Genomic DNA, 17,422 nt, shown 5'->3' with positions numbered 1-17,422 from the left:
CAGTAACCGGAGCAGTTTAAAAACAATGGCGGACTGTTTGTTCAGCTGTCTGTGGTGTTTGTTCGAGCTCGTGGTTATAAGAGTATGGGGCTCTGGACGGTCAGAGTGTGTTAGTATCTTAGTACACATGTAGCGACAATGAAGACAATAGTCGTTTGCGCTATATTTGTTTTGGAGCTAGTCTGTGAGTATTTCCTTATTTATTAAAATAGTGCTTAATTTACTTTCGCTTACTTTTCAAAATAAGTTAGTAATGGAAAGTAACGCGAAATTTATTCAAAATTCCTGTAGTTTGGTTTCAGTAAAAATCATAGGTATCTAAAATCATATGTCAGTACGAAATCAGAAGGATTCTCTGCCCTGCTAACCTAAGTAGTGGCATGAGTAAGTTATTGTTTGAAAACTTTATTTTCTAGATCTTTTGTTTTTGAGATACTTACCGCCATTGAGGTTAGGAGGGCAGCACTAGTGTTGGCTTTTACTTATCCACACTAATATTATAAATGGGAAAGTATGTGTCTCTGTTTGTTTGTCCGTCTTTCACGGCCAAACGCAGCGACGAATTGACGTGATTTTTTAAGTGGAGATAGTTGAAGGGATGGAGAGTGACATAGGCTACGTTTTGTCTCTTTCTAACGCGTGCGAAGCCGCGGGCAAAAGCTAGTGTAAAATAAAAGTGATGTAAAAAACATGCCACGAGATATTACATGTGCAAATATCCTATTACTGACTTATTTCAAATTATGAACTGACATGTCACATGAGGCATCCGTGACTATAAGTGCATTTTCACATTATCCGATCGGATGTCGGACCGATATCCCATACATTACAGGCGCCATCTTGGATTTTTTCTATGTAAATCCTTCCGACATCCGATATCGGATCGGATAATGTGAAAACGGCGTAACGGAGTAGGTACGCTGGTTCGAATCCAGCATTGGACACTTGGAGGCCTTGGTTATTTTTTCTTTGTATAGGTATGACATTTATTTCAGTTCATAGTTGAAGTAGTAGTGTCCCTACTGCCTACTAAAAAAACACAAATAAAAAATATTTTCTATGAAAAATAAATAAATAATAAATAAATAAATCAATTTTAATTCAGGCAAAAAAACCCATATGAATGTCAAAAACAAACATCGAAGTAAAATAAGACAATACAGTGTATAGAACGTGTAAAAATACAAAAAACAATAATTAAGTTAAAATACAATATAATAAAATAATTAAAAGCCATTACTTAAACATTTCTACAATTATATACACCTTAATGTTTAATAACTTACTTCCGGTTCGCATCTCTGAAAGTAATTTAATTTGTTCTTAAAATTTATTTCAAATTGTAGTGCTTTAATTGTATTGCAAGTAAATAATATAAGTAGATATAGAACCTAATGTATTAGGAGCCTCGTCTGCCAACAAACCATACTCTGGTTTGGCAGAAGTTAAAGTTTTAAGTTTTAGTTTTGAATAAACATTTTTTTCATTTCTTTTCATTTAACATTCTCATTTTAACAAAACAAGACTCAATATAAACATAGCAAATAAAGATGTGTTAGATTGAGCTCCATTCTAACCAAATAACAGACCTTTTCATTCACGAAGACACATGCTTTAACTCTTATCTTCATTGTATTAAAGGTTAGATTTGACAAATTTCAGTGTCATCGTGTATGATACGATATAACCCGAGTTTTTGAAATTATTATAATGTTTATAATTTGTAGCCTCTTTCCCATTCCCGGAGCCCGCGTACTATGAGACGTATGAGCCCCAAGAGGTACAAATACCAGCTCTAGCACACTCTCCCGACCTCTACCAGCAGCAGCTCTACATAGAGCAGCAAGATAAGATCCGCAGGCAGAACTATGAGAACTTGTTGAGGAACCAGGTAAGTTACTAGACAGACCAGAGTTTTTTCATTGTACGACCCCCTGCAGAGGGTTAGGGATCATCCACATATTACGTCACAGCGAGAGAGGGGGGTCATACTAAATGTGACAATCCATGTTAGAGGGATACAAAACAAAAAAGCGTGACAGGGTGAGAGGGGGGGGGGGGGGATTGTGTGTGACGTAATATGTGGACGGCCCCTTAGTCTAAATTTTAAATTTAACTATAGAACTTAGAGATATTTCCACCGCTGCGATAGCAATGGAAATACAGACTATTTCTATTCTTTTTAAAACTGCCAATACCCTGAGAGGGTTACAGCGATTTAAAAAAGTGGGAAAGATGGAAAAATTCAAGCCGTATCCGACCGAGAATTATACATTACACTAACGAAACGCGTGCCTTGGCCTTAATAGTTCGTTTTGGCTTACCATTAATAGTTCCTTTTAGAACTATTTGCGCGTCATCTCTCATCAATAAATGATCTATGTTCTGTTAATGTTACCCCATATTTTTTATAGACAACTAAAGCGACCCGCACCTAGCGACATCTATCGTAAAACTGTTTCACTTTCGTCACAAGTGCACACCACTTATAATTTATTCTTATAATATATTCGTATTTCCTATACCAGGACCTGAACCAAAGATTGGCAAACCAAATCCTGACGCGGCCGAACTACAATATTCAACCTGTGTTGAACACCGTACGCGAGCCGTACCTCAACTCGATTCCTCTACAGCGCGCTCAGTATGAGGCGCCCTTAACGCAGCAATACTACCCAGTGCAGCGTCAACAATCTATTAGGCAGGTATTTTTAATATTGCATATATAAAATACTCATTTTTAGGGTTCCGTACCTCAAAGAGGAAAAACGGAACCCTTATAGGATGACTCGCGTGTCTGTCTGTCCCTCTGTCACAGCCGATTTCTCCAAAAGTACTGGACCGATTTACTTGAAATTTGGCACACATATGTAAACCTGTGGCCCAAAGACGGACATGTAATTTAATTAAATGAAATTTAATCACAGGGGCCACTTTTGGGGGGTAACATTGAAAATTAAAAATCAAAGTTATTAAAACTATATCGTGTTACATATCAAATGAAAGAGCATTTTATAAGCATTTGAAGTATAATTTTTTTATTTTTTTTATTTTGGTAATTTAGAAGTAATTTAAGAAAATACGCAAAAAATGACCATTCCCCCCCCTTATCTCCGAAATTACTTAGCGTAAAATTTTCAAAAAAATACACGAGATAGCCCTCTACCTGTAGATTACAGGAAAACCTATTAGAAATCTACAGTCAAGCGTAAGTTGGACTTAAGAGAAAAAAACTCAGATTACGAATTTCACTCACTGCCGCTGCAAATAGTTACTAAACGTCTTAAAATGTTGTAATCGCGTTGGACAGGTATAAAGAAATTAATTTCTGTTTCGTTTGTTATAGAAATTGTTAAATAAAAAAAAACATTTTCCAAAATGACTTAAGTTCCTACTAAAAAAGAGGCACTTAAGACCGTTTAGAACTTCACTGACCATAATATTGCCCACATAGGTCCAAAAAAGGTGTATATATACGAAAACAAAAAAATTGTGCCATCGACAACCAAAATCAGAAGTCCATTTTGCTCTATCTCTTATCGTTTCCGAAATATACGCGAAATCTAAGTACGAAATTTAGTGTACGTTGCCATTACATTTCGTCAGGCGCTCATGACCTGTTTGTATGGAAATGTCGTAATCCGACTCGCACTTGACCAATTTTCATAGAAAGTTGTGTTTTATTATAGTTTTGAAGGAAGTTTCTTGTTTTTAACCACCAACGCAAAAACGACGGAGTGTTTTATAATAATTTAAGGTTTGACGCTTGACATGTCTGTCTGTGGCATCATAGCTCCCGAACGAATCAATCGATTTTGACTTTGTTTTTAATGTTTAAGGTGAATTCGTCGACAGTTTTTTTGTACCACGTAGGTGGGAAACAGGCATACGGTCTGCCTGATGGAAAGCGGTCACTGTAACCTATGGACGCCTGCCACTCAAGGAGTGGCACATGTGCGTTGCCGACTCATTAGAAACTTGTACAAACCTGTACTTAGAAGGGGTGCCGACGACTCAAAGGACAATCTATTGTCCTAATTAGTTCCGTAGGTCCTCCCTCGTTGAGCTCTGGCTGCCTTACTCACCGGCAGGAACACAACAATGAGTAAGGTCTAGTCCTATTTGACCGCAGTCTTTTGTAAAGCGGAGGTACTTCCCCAGTTAGACTCTGCTCTACCTTAGATTATATTCAATTTAGTATTAGAGTTATGAGTTAAGATATTCAAATGCAGCGTCATCTATTATTAGTTTCGACAACTTTTCATGTAACTTTCGATGCCTAAAGGTTCACACAAGTCTCAAGTCGCGTAAATTACTTAGTAAATTTTGCCGAGAGATGGCGCTAAATACAATAATGCTCATTAGAATAGATTAGAATAGAATAGAATAGAATAAACGTTTATTCGTGAACACAGGTAAGACAAAATACACATAATAACAACAAGACAGAAAGGAATGAAGTGCCACGAAATGGCCTCATCTCAGCATGTTGCTGGTGACTTCCAGCGCTGATCTTCCGATGAGACCATCAAGTGAGAAAGATTCACGGAGGGTAACAGACAGAAGAAATACAAAACACATACAAGAACGTGGTCAAACAGTTAAGAAAGTGAAAACGTTACAAGAAAAATAACAACAGACTGTGATCGACACATAGAATAAAATAATAATTATAAACAGAAAAAACCCAAATTAATTAAAAAGAGTCGTACACCAGATCGCGCACGCCGCGTTTTAACGTTTGGTCGAACCATACTATGGGTGTACATTAAAGTGGCAATTGCTAGTTGCAACTAGCGCCAGCGGTGGTTACACTAACTAAAAGACAGGTTTGTCACAACAAGACAATAACAAACGTGATTTTGTGTGAAACCATAACTTAATTACTAAATATCAAATGTACGGGTTTACAGGATGGTGAACATTATTAAATAACATCAACGGCAAATAATCATGCTGCAGAAGGAACAAAAAACAAGTGGTAAAGATAAGAAATGAATGTTTAACTATAGGCAGCTCGTGTCAAGTCTCAAGTTTTCTTGGCTAAGTTGGTGGTTTAATAAATACTGCTTGAGCTTGGTTTTAAAACTATAAATACTTTGCAGGTTCCTCAAAGGCGGAGGCACATTATTCCAGCAACGCGATGCAGAATAGCGATAACTTCCTCGGAAAGCTGCAGAAGTATGGCGCGGCGTTAACAATTGAATCCCCCAGTTACGGCGTTCGCGAAGTTTGATGATAGAGAGTTTGCTGAAGAGATACGGGGGTGACTTATACTTCAGCACACCAAAGAGCAAGCAAGCCAAGTGAAATTTACGTCGGTGCTTCATTTTAAGGATGTGATGGCTGTTAAGAAAAGGAGTCACGTGTGCTCTCAACGGAATATCGAAACAGAAGCGGGCACAGGCATTTTGGACACGTTGTATGAGTCTCTTTGTTCTTGCAAGAAGTCTAGGTCCAAACACTACATCCATATAATTCAATTTTGATAATACAAGTGACTCAACTAGCTGACAGCGTAGGTTTTCACTTATGTATGGCCGAATTTTGTATAGGACCTTAAGTTTATAAAAACAACTTCTGATAGACTCAGCTACATGCTTTTCATATCGCAGTTCACAGTCCATGAGAAGTCCTAAATTACGGGGCTCATATACCCTCTCAACTAGAGTGTTTGACAACATAACATCTTGTGAAATAGTGATACCAGCCACTTGTTGCCGGCTGCCAAATACAAGGTATTTGGTTTTGCTCGGATTAAGCAGTAGACAGTTTTCTGTGGCCCAGGATGCAATAGAGGCTAGATCTTGGTTTAGTTTCACAATAGCACAGTCAATGTCTTCTGGCTTGCATGATATATACACTTGTATGTCGTCTGCATAGATATGGTATTTGCAATGTGTGATGTGCGACCTTACATCTGAAGAGTAGAGTATAAACAGGAGCGGACCGAGCACCGATCCTTGAGGAACTCCCTGGTCACTACAGCCTTTTCAGAAAAAAGTGAGGATCCGTCATTTCCGCATACTTTCACAATTTGTGATCGATTACTTAAATAACTATCAAACCACTTAACAGTATGGTGGTCAAAACCGTAGTAGGTCAGTTTGGAAAGAAGAAGATTTATATTTAAACAATCGAACGCCCTGAAGAAATCGAGGAGGACTAAAAGTGTGCACATACCTTTATCCTGAGCATCCAGGATGTTGTCAGTGACATCAAGTAATGCGGTGACAGTGCTGCGTCCCTTTCGAAAGCCTGACTGGACGTCTGGTAATATATTGTTTTTTTCCAAGTAGGCAGCTAACTGTGAGCCAACTACTTTTTCCATTATTTTAGACATACAAGGTAGTATGCTTATGGGCCTAAGGTCAGTAAGAGTAGAGGGGATACTTTAGGAAGTGGAGTCACAACTGCTAACTTCCAGATATCGGGGAAGGTTGCTGTGAGAATGGAGGTATTTATAAGATTTGTAATGACCTCAATTGAGTAAGGAAAAGTTAACACAAGCATATTTAGATTTATCTTATCTATACCTTCAGCATTAGATTTTATGCATTTGATCAGTTTGATCAGTTGATTCGAATTAATAGTATCTAAGTGGAAAACAGAGTCATTGAACTTATGAAACTCAAAAAAGGTCAGCTGTGACAAGCTAACATCTGGAGTTCCAGGCAGGTTAAGAAAGTGTTTGTTTATGGTGTCAGGATTATTAAATGAAGTAGGCAAATCTTTATTTATTTTAGGCAACACAGTGTTCTTTAAGTTTTTCCACAAAGTTTGAGGGCTATTAATTTTATTGTTTATATTGTTTAATTAGAGTACCTATACTTCTAGCCAAAGACATTATATAACTCGCCGTCGCGTCTCATCGCATCGTCTACTTCCATATCGATAAGGTTTGATTTCGTATGCGTCGCATCACCGTCGCGCGACCATCGCGCAACCGTCGCCCACGCAAGCCACGGCGTCAATGGTTCGCATGGAATGGCTTAGCTTTAAATCTCAAAAAGACTCACTTTGTGCATTTTAATCTTTCGGGCCGCATGACCACGCCGTTGATAGTTCATATTAATGGGAAAATACTTGAATAGTGTGGAGCGTTAACAGAGCATTAGTATGAATGTATAGTCCCGTCTGGCAGAAAGCATGAAACTTGGCATGTATATAGCTTATAGGGTTATAAGACAAAATTGAAGTAGAAACACGCCGAGGTGTCAATGTTTCTCCTCCTTCTCCCCACTTTTGTATGCCTGTTTTCAGTTTTTTTATATTTCCATGAAAACCGTAAAAGCTACAACAATAACGTCTAAGAGAAGTATATTCTCTATAAAATTCTCTACAATATTGTCTTTTGAAGTATATAGCTAGAACTTATAATTTTCAAACTATGCTCATTTCCCTTTGCCATATTCGTGTCACCAATGACCAGTAGGATAAGTAAGGCCAGCGACTTTGCACTTTTGCCTGTGGCGATGCTGCTTGGCAAAATTGTTCCTTGGGTCAAACTGATCCGATTTATCCCAATAGTCATGAAATCGCACGTGACTACTCCCTACAAAGAGAAGGGTAAGGGGCCGGTTCCCTCGATGAAATCTATGCAATACTTCTTCTTGCTCATAGTGTGATGGACCCTGCCGTCTATAATAAATTGCCGCAATATGTGGTTGAAGTACCTAGAGTGTCGAACTTTAAGTATTGCTTAAAAACTTGGCTGGTCGAGCACCCGTTCTACACTTATGACAATTTTTTTATTACCTAATTAGAAAAATATTTTTGTTAATTTTTTATGTGAATATTGCCTAACTTTTTGTAATTTCAATCTTCTGTCTATTTATTTTCTAAGTATTATTGTTGTATGAATATTATTTTTTTAAATCAAATCTTGACGTGTAAAATGGCGTTACAAATAAATGAGTATGAGTAGTATTAGATTATTTTGACCATTAAAAGTTTGTACTAGGCTTGTGCCGTTTCGTTCGTTGATCGGAGCGCTCCGATCTCGTTCAATCGCTCCCATGAACTAGTTCGCTCTTTTAGGTCTTTTGCTCATTTAGTTCAGCCAGACCAGCGACCACTGCGGTCGGAAAGATCAGAACGAATGGGACCGAATAGTGTCAAAATTATACAAATAGTCCACAGATAGTAACATTCCGGGCCGAAAGGTTGTAAGTAACCGAAGTTTAATATGAAAACTTGACTTTTTTTGTTGCTCTGCTAAGTAGCTCTCGCTCTCGGTCGGCGCAGTCACACATTCGTTCTCGATCCAAACGGCTCGCGCTCGCCGATCCTATACTGAACTAAATGAGCAAAGACCGATTCTCAGACCACGGAAAGATTCAGTTCATTTCGGTCATTGATGGGATTTTATTCCTAACAGTTCATAGTTCGTGAACGACACAAGCCTAGTTTGTACGGAACCCTCGGTGGGCGAGTCCGACTCGCACTTGGCCGGTTTTTCTCATCCTAGGACGTTGTAGCAATGGCCTAAAGGCCGAGCTACAATTTTCAACCTGTGTTGAACACCGTACGCGAACAGTCAAACTTCAATTCGATAATCCACAATCACACGAGTGCAGCCCCTCTAGCACTAGTCTGGTTGTAAAAGTTGACACAGCTAGATTAAGCGGTGGAGTTTCCATACTAAATGACTACGGGAAAATATCTGGTGACTTCTATAGTTGACGTGGTTTGTGATTCCAACTTATCTTGTGGCCTATTTCACAATAATCACAATTGACAGTGATACTTGGCCGTTCATTGCCTGTTCAACAAGGAAATATTGACGCCAAGTAACAATGTTAATTGTCAACCCAGATAGACACAGGATTGTCAATGTGAAATGACGATCGGTCTGGCCTAGTCGGTAGTGACCCTGCCTGCTACGCCGCGGTCCCAGGTTCGAATCCCAGTAAGGGCATTTATTTGTGTGATGAGCACAGATATTTGTTCCTGAGTCATGGATGTTTTCTATGTATTATGAGTATATTATATATATCGTTGTCTGAGTAGCCACAACACAAGCCTTCTTGAGCTTACCGTGGGACTCAGTCGTCTTTAAGAATAACCACTGTACACTTATGTTATTCATAATAAATTATTTGTATTTGTTGTCTGTGTAAAAATGTCCTATGTCCTAATGTCACTGTGGCGAAATATCCCACTGTCTGCCTTTAATATCGTATGACGATGTTGTAACCAGGATTTTCTGTATCAGGCAATACCAGCCAGTGCAGCAGGAGTACCAAGTCGCGACGGAGGCTCACGCCCAGGCTCAGGCGCAGGTCGGGAACTCGCAGGGCGCGAGTCAGCCGGCTACCAACCCGTACCATTATTCGCGTAAGTTTACTATAAAGTCTACGTACGTTTTTAGATTATACGATATCCTATTCTTAAAGGCGCCATATTTGTTTTTTGCCTTGGACATCCTTCCTACATCCGATGTCGGATCGGATAATGAGAAAACGCTCTAAATTGTTTTAATCAGCAAAATTATTATTATTATTTGGAGCCCGTCGTGTCCCACTGCTGGGCAAAGGCCTCCCCCCAATTTATCCACTGATGATTTAACCCCCAATTTATCCAGTGCTATGTCTGGCTATTCCTCCAAGAAGGAGTCCAGAATCAGCAAAAAAAAATTAAAAATCTAGGTTAAACCGGTTGACGGTACCTTTTAAGGTACCAAACTACTTTTGAGGCTTCAAACGGATATATGCCATAATTTACATGTTATTAGATTCTAATAGAAAAAAAGTTAATGCAAACAACCACGAACGAACCATGTGTCACTTGAAAAATTCTACGACCAGGGGCCTATTGCATAACAATTTACAACTCATATTACAAGCGGTAGTCCCCCTCCAATTCATTTTATAAGAAAGAGAGTTCCACTTGTAATACAAGTTGTAAATTGTTATGCAATAGGCCCCAGGGGCCCATTTCTCGAAGCTACAAGTTACAATTTACAAGTGGTAGTCAATGTCTAATATGACAAGTTGGAAAGAGACTTCCGCTTGTAACTTTCAGTTTTGAAAAATGGGCCCCTGTTATCCGTGTACTATATTAATTAAAAAACCTGTTTTTAATTAAAGCTCAAAAACTGGCCTACCACCCGAGGATCCAGCAAGTTCTCGCCTCCACACCGCTAAAGAAACGCTACTTAGTTATCCACCCCAACGGAAACATCGAGCACATGGACAAAATCGAACACATTGTCGAACAACACCCTAACTACATCCTAGTGAACGCTGGCAGCGTTACTCCGCCGACTAAGACTGCTAAACCAGCTCAGAATCTAGTGGTACAAGCACCAGTGGCCCCACAAGCCCCAGGGGCCCCACAAACCCCAATGGTCCCACAAGCCCCAGGGGCCCCACAAACCCCACTGGCCCCAAAAGCCCCAGTGGCCCCAGCGGCTCCACAAGCCCCAGTGGCCCCACAAACCCCAGTGGCCCCACTTGCCCCAGTGCCACCAAGTCCACCAGTACAAAAAACCCCATTGACACCAGTAACTCCAATTTCAAAAACCCCTGCAGCACCAAATGGCCCAACAGCATCAAATGGACCAGTTGTACCAACGGCGCCGAATACCCCACCAAAGACGCCGGTGGTCCCATCGCCAGCAGCAGCCCCTGTGGCACAAGCACCTAATGCACCAAATACCCCAGTTGCTTCAGCACCAAATGGCCCAGTTGCTTCAGCACCAAATGCCCCAGTTGCTTCAGCACCAAATGCCCCAGTTGCTTCAGCATCAAATGCCCCAGTAGCTCCTTCCACTACAGTACAGAAGACCCCAGTCGCTCACGCCACTGCTCAATCAAACACTGTCCCTGCACCACCAGCCTCAGTGCCAGTTAACCTAGCACCAACCCCGGTTAACCCAGCGCCAGTTAGCCCAGGACTAACCCCAGTCAAACCAGCGCCTAAACTGGGACCAGTCGATCCCGCACCAGCACCAAATTCTCCAATAGCTGGACCTAATGACCCTGCTTCACCCTCAAAACCGACCTCTATTCAAACTGGCAAAGTCCCTGGTCCAAAACCGACTATTCAACCAACCGGACCAGCCCAACCACCTGTACTTTTAAACAGCACTGTTCCATCACCAAACAAACCTCTTCCACCACCTGTAATTCAAAACGGTACCGTCCCTGGACCTAAACCTACAGTTCTACCTCCAACCGGCCCGACCACAGAGAAGCCAGCAGTTTCCGCACCCACAGCGCAACCACCAGTGTCAGTAACAGCTACTGCTGTTTACCCTGCAACCACTCCTTTAGCTGTGACTACTGAACCAACCCCAACGACCCCAACACCACCTGAGACAGAAGCCACCACCCCTTCACCAGTGACAGCGACTGCCACAGCCAACGCTACTGCTGAAGTGACTAAGCCGGTACCCTCGACTACTGAAGATTCAAACCAACCTTGCCCCAGCAAAGTGGTTCCATACATCGAGCCGAAGAATACGAAGACCGATGTCGGTAAGTATCTAAATGAAATATTTGAATCAACTATAATCTCATTAATAACTGGTTGTACTCACGTTATTTATCCGTGCACTGAGTCTATCCGCCGGGAGCACTCCTATATGCCTGAATACAGGTCTCGTAAGGCACTGGTCCCACCGCGAGCTAGTAAACTATGAGCTATCGACTATAAAAACTAACAAAAGATAATCACTCCCCTGTAAATAAAAGAGACAGGGCGATGTTGATAGTTACTCGCCCAGCGGTGAACTATTGCATTTTATCCACAAGAGTGCAATACATACTACATATTTTTCACCACACCAACTGGTAAAGGCTTACTTTGCTATTCGAAAACAGATAGCAAAATTGCATTTTATCCACAAGAGTGCAAATTAAATTCATACAAATTTTAACTTGATATCTTAAGCTGGCTGATAGAATTTACCTATGAACGATGATTTTGAATCATAAATATTTAATAGATTGATGGATTTGATTTATTTTGATGTTTTATAGTCAGTATTTTGTTCGTGTTCGGTGTTGGTGTGGTGAAAAATGTTGTTTCACTCGCTGGCAAAGTTTGTTTAACCTACGCGCCTTGAAACCCTCTCAACGCTCAAGATCCCAGTGTTTAAACCACTCGCTACGCTCGCTATTGGAATCTTTCGCTTGCTCGCGTGTCAATATTGGCATTGGCACGTGCGGTTAAACAACAACTTTGCCCCCTTGTAAAACAAATAACTATTGACGGTGCGTCTTGATCAGACAACTTTTTCATTTTCTCGTATATTTCAGACATTCTCCAAGTGAATGGCGCCAAACCCGTCGTCTGGTTCAGAACTGACGACGTGAACTTCTGGAAGAAGCTATCGAGCGGGAACGAAAAGTTTGATGTGATGTACTTCTTCAACGTGCCGCGCGAGCCGAGGGTCACCAAGGAAACGAAGACCACCATACATGCCGACGGCACGGTCGTGGAGGAACTCACTCAGACCATTTATGATGACGAGGGTGAGTAATTGAGTATTCATCAGGGAACCCATTTTCAGGACAGTACAGTACGATTTGTAGACCACACACGCGCCAATACAATCTCAACTAAGTATGGAGCCATCCCGACGTCTGGTTCAGAATGAGGGAACAGATGAACATACATACATACATACCCACATACATACCGGTCAAAATCATAACCCTCCTTTTGCGTTGCCGTAGTCTGGTAAAAATGGGTAATCAGTGTAATCACAGTGCATAGACTGCCATCTCTCGACACAAGCTTAAAACGTTTGAACCTCAGTTTTGACAATTTGGCCCATATTGTTAGCTTGATATGTGTTACAATGTCAAATATTAATATTAGCTCCATCTAGCCGAGCGTTCCCCAAAGGTGTAACGCCATCTAGGCCACCGTACCTTTTTCTCTTTTTCCGTCTATACGGAATTGACAACGTTTCAAAATTTTCAATCTCCCTAAATCGAAAACCATTTCGAGATATACGCTTGTAGATCACATAAATCATTTTTTTAATTTTTTTTCCGCATTTTTAGTATAAAAAATCTTAAAAATAGTTTAAAGGGGAAGTGACGTCAAATAGCTGATTTAGAGCTGCCACTATATCAAAAAAATCTTCCAGTTGGGATGTCACTTGAGTTTGACAGTGAAACTTATCACAGTTCGTAGCAAAGATATTAAAAAAATCATGGCTTAGTCTATGATTCGTAGTCATTCACTAGTGGTTGACAGTGACACTTGACAGTCAGACCAAGCCCCCCTAATAAAAATTCGTGTAAAATGCATATACTCATCCTTGACTTCCTTATGACTTAGATAATGTATTGAAAAAGGATGGATATATGCTAGTTATTGCTCTTTTTGGTAGGTGGTCCCTGGTTTTGTGTTAGCTAGGGATGTTACTTTGTCGATTCAATTATCGATAAAATATGCACTTACTTACGTTCTCACCTTAAAAATAATATAAACGTTATATATATAAAAGTAACGAAAACATACAATATTGATATAAACATTTCATTTGGATTATTATGTGGCTTTTTGGCTATGAAAGTCATATATTCATACATTCTTGCCTTCTTGGCTAACCGTACCTACTGATTGCAAATAAATGGTTTGTTTATGTACTTACCTACATAAACGGTCACTTCTCTTCTCTTACCAAGTCCTAATATTACATTATCATACCTATATCTCTGATCATAGGTCTGTATGCCTCCCTTTTTCTGTAACGTGAATAAAAAGGACGGCATGTTGTCTATGACTATATTTCTATGATAGTGTAATATCGGCCTAAATAGTTTGTAAAAAATAGAAGATGGGAGATACGAGTATAAAACAAATAAATACATTCTTCTCTTCTCCTTACGCAAAGACCTAAGTAATTTAATTCGTGTAGCATCCCTCTATTAATTTCTAGTCCTCCACTCAAAAATCTACTTATACTTACCTCAATAATATTTTCTCTATCAAATAGAAAATAAAACAAAACGGCAGTGTAGGTACCAAAATTTATTATTTCAATAGTTTCACCTATTTTTAGTTTCTTTTTAATAATGTTTGAGAATTTCTGGAAAACTAAAAAATACTATAAGTTTAATTCACTAGAAATGTTACATTACCATTTACCCAGTCTGTGATACCTGATCATCATTAATCATTTTTATGTCCTTTTCAATGCAAGAATGTCAATAGAGTTAATGTCGGGACGTCGATAAAAATGACACATCACTAGTACAAAAACATAACCTAAAAACAGTTTGGAGAAACTTCAGAACAGAATTTAACATGGTAGTAGTTATTATTTAAACTATGAAAAGATCGTATTTTATGCTTTGTTTAGATCCTACAAATAATAGTATCAATAACTGACCGAAATTCACTAATGAAACACAACAGGTTCTTGGGAGTTTTCTTTTCTCCATGTACGTGAATTACAGTCCTTAATCACACAAGCCATAATCACACAAGGAACTTGAACACATCACAAATAAGAATTTAGCAGGATCATCAACTATCTATCAGGAATAAACACAATTAAATTAAAAATCGGCCAGACGACCGCCGAGATATTTGATCTAATATAATATGATTATGTACAATTGTCAAAGGTAGACACCTGGGGAGACATCTGGGGGCCTGCTCCATTTCAGCTTCTTGGCCTTCTTTTTGGTGGAGTCTTGGGAGTAAAGGAACCGCGAGCATCGCACCTTGAACTTCGTGTTTCCGGTCTTCTTCTTCGGAAATCTAAGAAATATATAAAGTTGAATTTGTAAAATAGCTAAATAACAAGAGAATCATAACAAAGAACAATAATCATTGATGGCGTTTTTAAGGTATGAATATTGATAGGTTATTATTGCAAGGTCGATAAAACACATCACATCACTATGCTAAAAAACATAACCTTTCCGAGTTTGAGAAAACTTCCAAAAAATATGCAAAAATCTATACAGAATTGAATAAGATTTGAATTGTATAAACTACTAATATGTACATTTATATTTCTGCCAGGTCGTATCAATAAATATTATCAAAAACTCAAGAAACTTACCGATGAAATGATATAACCTCTTGCGTATTTTCTTTTCTTCCTGAATGTGATTTGCAACACTTGATCACACAAGCCATAGTCAGAAATGAAACTTGGAACTATCACAAATATACACTGAGCTATTTTTTCCACGATCTATCAGAAATCCTCACAAAATAAATAAATATCGTCAAGACGACCATTGAAGTCGCGCTAAAAACTCGAACCAATATAATACGACTATGTACAGTTGTCAAAGATGGAGACCGAGTGTGAAATGACAAACGTATATTTAATTTTGCCGTATAATCACAGAACACCCCACTAGAAGCCAAATGCAAGCGATATTGTTCGAGACGCAAATCACCAATCCTTGCGGGGTGAGGCGGGCGCGCACGGTGCTGCCATTGGTCGTTTCAAATAATGGCGCGCCTTTATGATTAGCAGTAGGGATGGGAATGGGACATGTCTATTATAGACAATGGTACCGGTACCAGTACTGTGGTGAATTTGTTTTGCAACAAATTATAATATTATAATTAAATTATAATAAGGCCTAGTTACCCTTCGGGTTGGAAGGTCAGATGGCAGTCGCTTTCATAAAACTAGTGCCTACGCCAAATCTTGGTAGTAGTTTCCAAAGCGGACCCCAGGCTCCCATGAGCCGTGGCGAATGCCGATGCCGGGATAACGCAAGGAGGATGATAATTGTGATAGCATCTCAATAAAAATCATTCTAGTAACTAATAACTAAACTGTGCATTTTTACTTACGTTTACTAAGTTAAATAACCAACTAAATATTCGAAACTAATCAATGAACTAAATACCACTACAGACTCTACAGATTCTAGATAATTATTCACTATTACAAATCTGCTTTCTTTTATATTTCATAAATTCATGTGCTACATGGTACGAACGGCAGTACGAAGTTCCCGCAACAGACATAAACTAACATGGCCCCATGCCTAGTCGTTTACGTGAAAGGGATAGCATATCACATTGTTAACTCGGTAAAGAGGGATGGACGCGCCTCGGCGCCGCTCAGCACAACCATATTGACCAGTATAAATGAACTCCGCGGACAATAAACAATATTCAGCAAAATAATTAATTTGACTTAACTGTGGAATGTTGTTCCATCTTTTTTACATGTAGAAGTGTTAGAAGACTTGCCACACCACTTTATGCTGTAAGAGACCATTGTTTGCAACCAAAATTGATTATTTAAGATTTTTTCCCGAGCGGACACGGACACTGTTAGCGGGTCGTATACTTGGGCGCTACTGATCGGTGTCGCACGCGTTCAAACTTTTATAAACCTGATTTGTCGTATGCTTGGTGACCGCGAGTCGCCCTGTAAGGGCCATCTTGTTGTATTGATCTGTGCGTATAATAAATGGACCCCAGGTCCGTTTTGACATCAGCATTTAGGCACAACCTTCGAGAAAACGAAAGAAGTTGTGGAATATTGTCTCATTCGCTCATATAAAAAAGGTAATAGTGTGGTGTGAGTAAGATACATGTTACCGAGCTCTTATTTTAGCATGGCTTCCATGCTTTAGTTATACTTCCGTGAGTCAGACATACCGGACTGTTTAAGCTGACTGTTAAAACTTTTTTTTAGGAATGATTTTGTCGTTTTCTTATGTGTATGAAACAACACATGTGACGACACGAAGCTGTGTCTTGGCGTTTGTAACTTACGCTCTTTCTGCTCGAAGCAGTAATAAAAAGGGAATTTCTCTTTAAAATAGCAGTTTTTGGAAAAATAAAAAAATACGTGTATCTTTTAGTATTGAGTTCTTTCAAACCAAACAATAAAAAGTAGTACTCAAAAATATGAAATGTTGTCAATTACATATGTCTTTGCTAATACGCAACACGTACAGTACTCAAATGTTACTCTTATTTTTCAGATTCACCACCAAGAGTCATCAAAACAACGACGGTCACCAAACCTGACGGCACCCAGTCAAAGACGTGAGAGGGAACCATATTGGATTCAAATATTTTTTAAGTAAATAAGGATTCTTTAAATTTCTTCTTAGTGCTCTTGGAGTAATTACTGTATTTTTAATGGGGTTACCAGAATGTAAATAAAGAGGAAAAGAAATGCATTAGTCTTATTTCTCATTCCCTTGTTCCACGGATTAAGTCCTCGTTAGATCCAGACATATACAATTTAAGATTTAAACTCAACTTTTGTTACAAGCATAAACGTAAGGCCTTATGTTGTTAAAAGTAACTAAAACAAACCGCTAGTTATTTTCAATTTTGTATTCAACCAGGGGCGGCTCACTCGGCGATTCTATCGCCGCGCTACTAGTACATGCTGGCGGCCGCGAGTTCGCGGCCTAATCAGGGGTGGCGCGCATTCTCACAAAACGCACGTTCGCAC

General features: G+C 39.4%; 1 protein-coding gene across 3 annotated transcripts; it reads left to right on the top strand.

The window, feature by feature from the left end:
* The first annotated feature begins 30 nt into the window (after positions 1–30).
* Positions 31–17,137, top strand: LOC125226161 (vegetative cell wall protein gp1-like). Of its 3 annotated transcripts, none has more exons than XM_048130064.1 (8): positions 31–184; positions 1,731–1,894; positions 2,532–2,704; positions 9,221–9,342; positions 10,095–10,685; positions 10,734–11,486; positions 12,270–12,485; positions 16,941–17,137. In XM_048130064.1, the coding sequence occupies exons 1-8, from the start codon at positions 139–141 to the stop codon at positions 17,006–17,008; spliced, it is 2,133 nt and encodes a 710-aa protein (XP_047986021.1). In that variant the 5' UTR covers positions 31–138; the 3' UTR covers positions 17,009–17,137. The 3 variants fall into 3 exon arrangements, with proteins under 3 accessions (XP_047986021.1, XP_047986020.1, XP_047986019.1); XM_048130063.1 differs by having other exon boundaries at positions 10,095–11,486; positions 16,941–17,040; positions 17,071–17,137; XM_048130062.1 differs by having other exon boundaries at positions 10,095–11,486.
* Positions 17,138–17,422: the final 285 nt, after the last annotated feature.

Source organism: Leguminivora glycinivorella, chromosome 5 (assembly GCF_023078275.1).
Source record: "Leguminivora glycinivorella isolate SPB_JAAS2020 chromosome 5, LegGlyc_1.1, whole genome shotgun sequence".
NCBI lineage: Eukaryota > Metazoa > Arthropoda > Insecta > Lepidoptera > Tortricidae > Leguminivora > Leguminivora glycinivorella.
The sequence above is the reverse complement of the archived record's forward strand: the minus strand, read 5'-3'. Positions and strand labels throughout refer to the sequence as shown.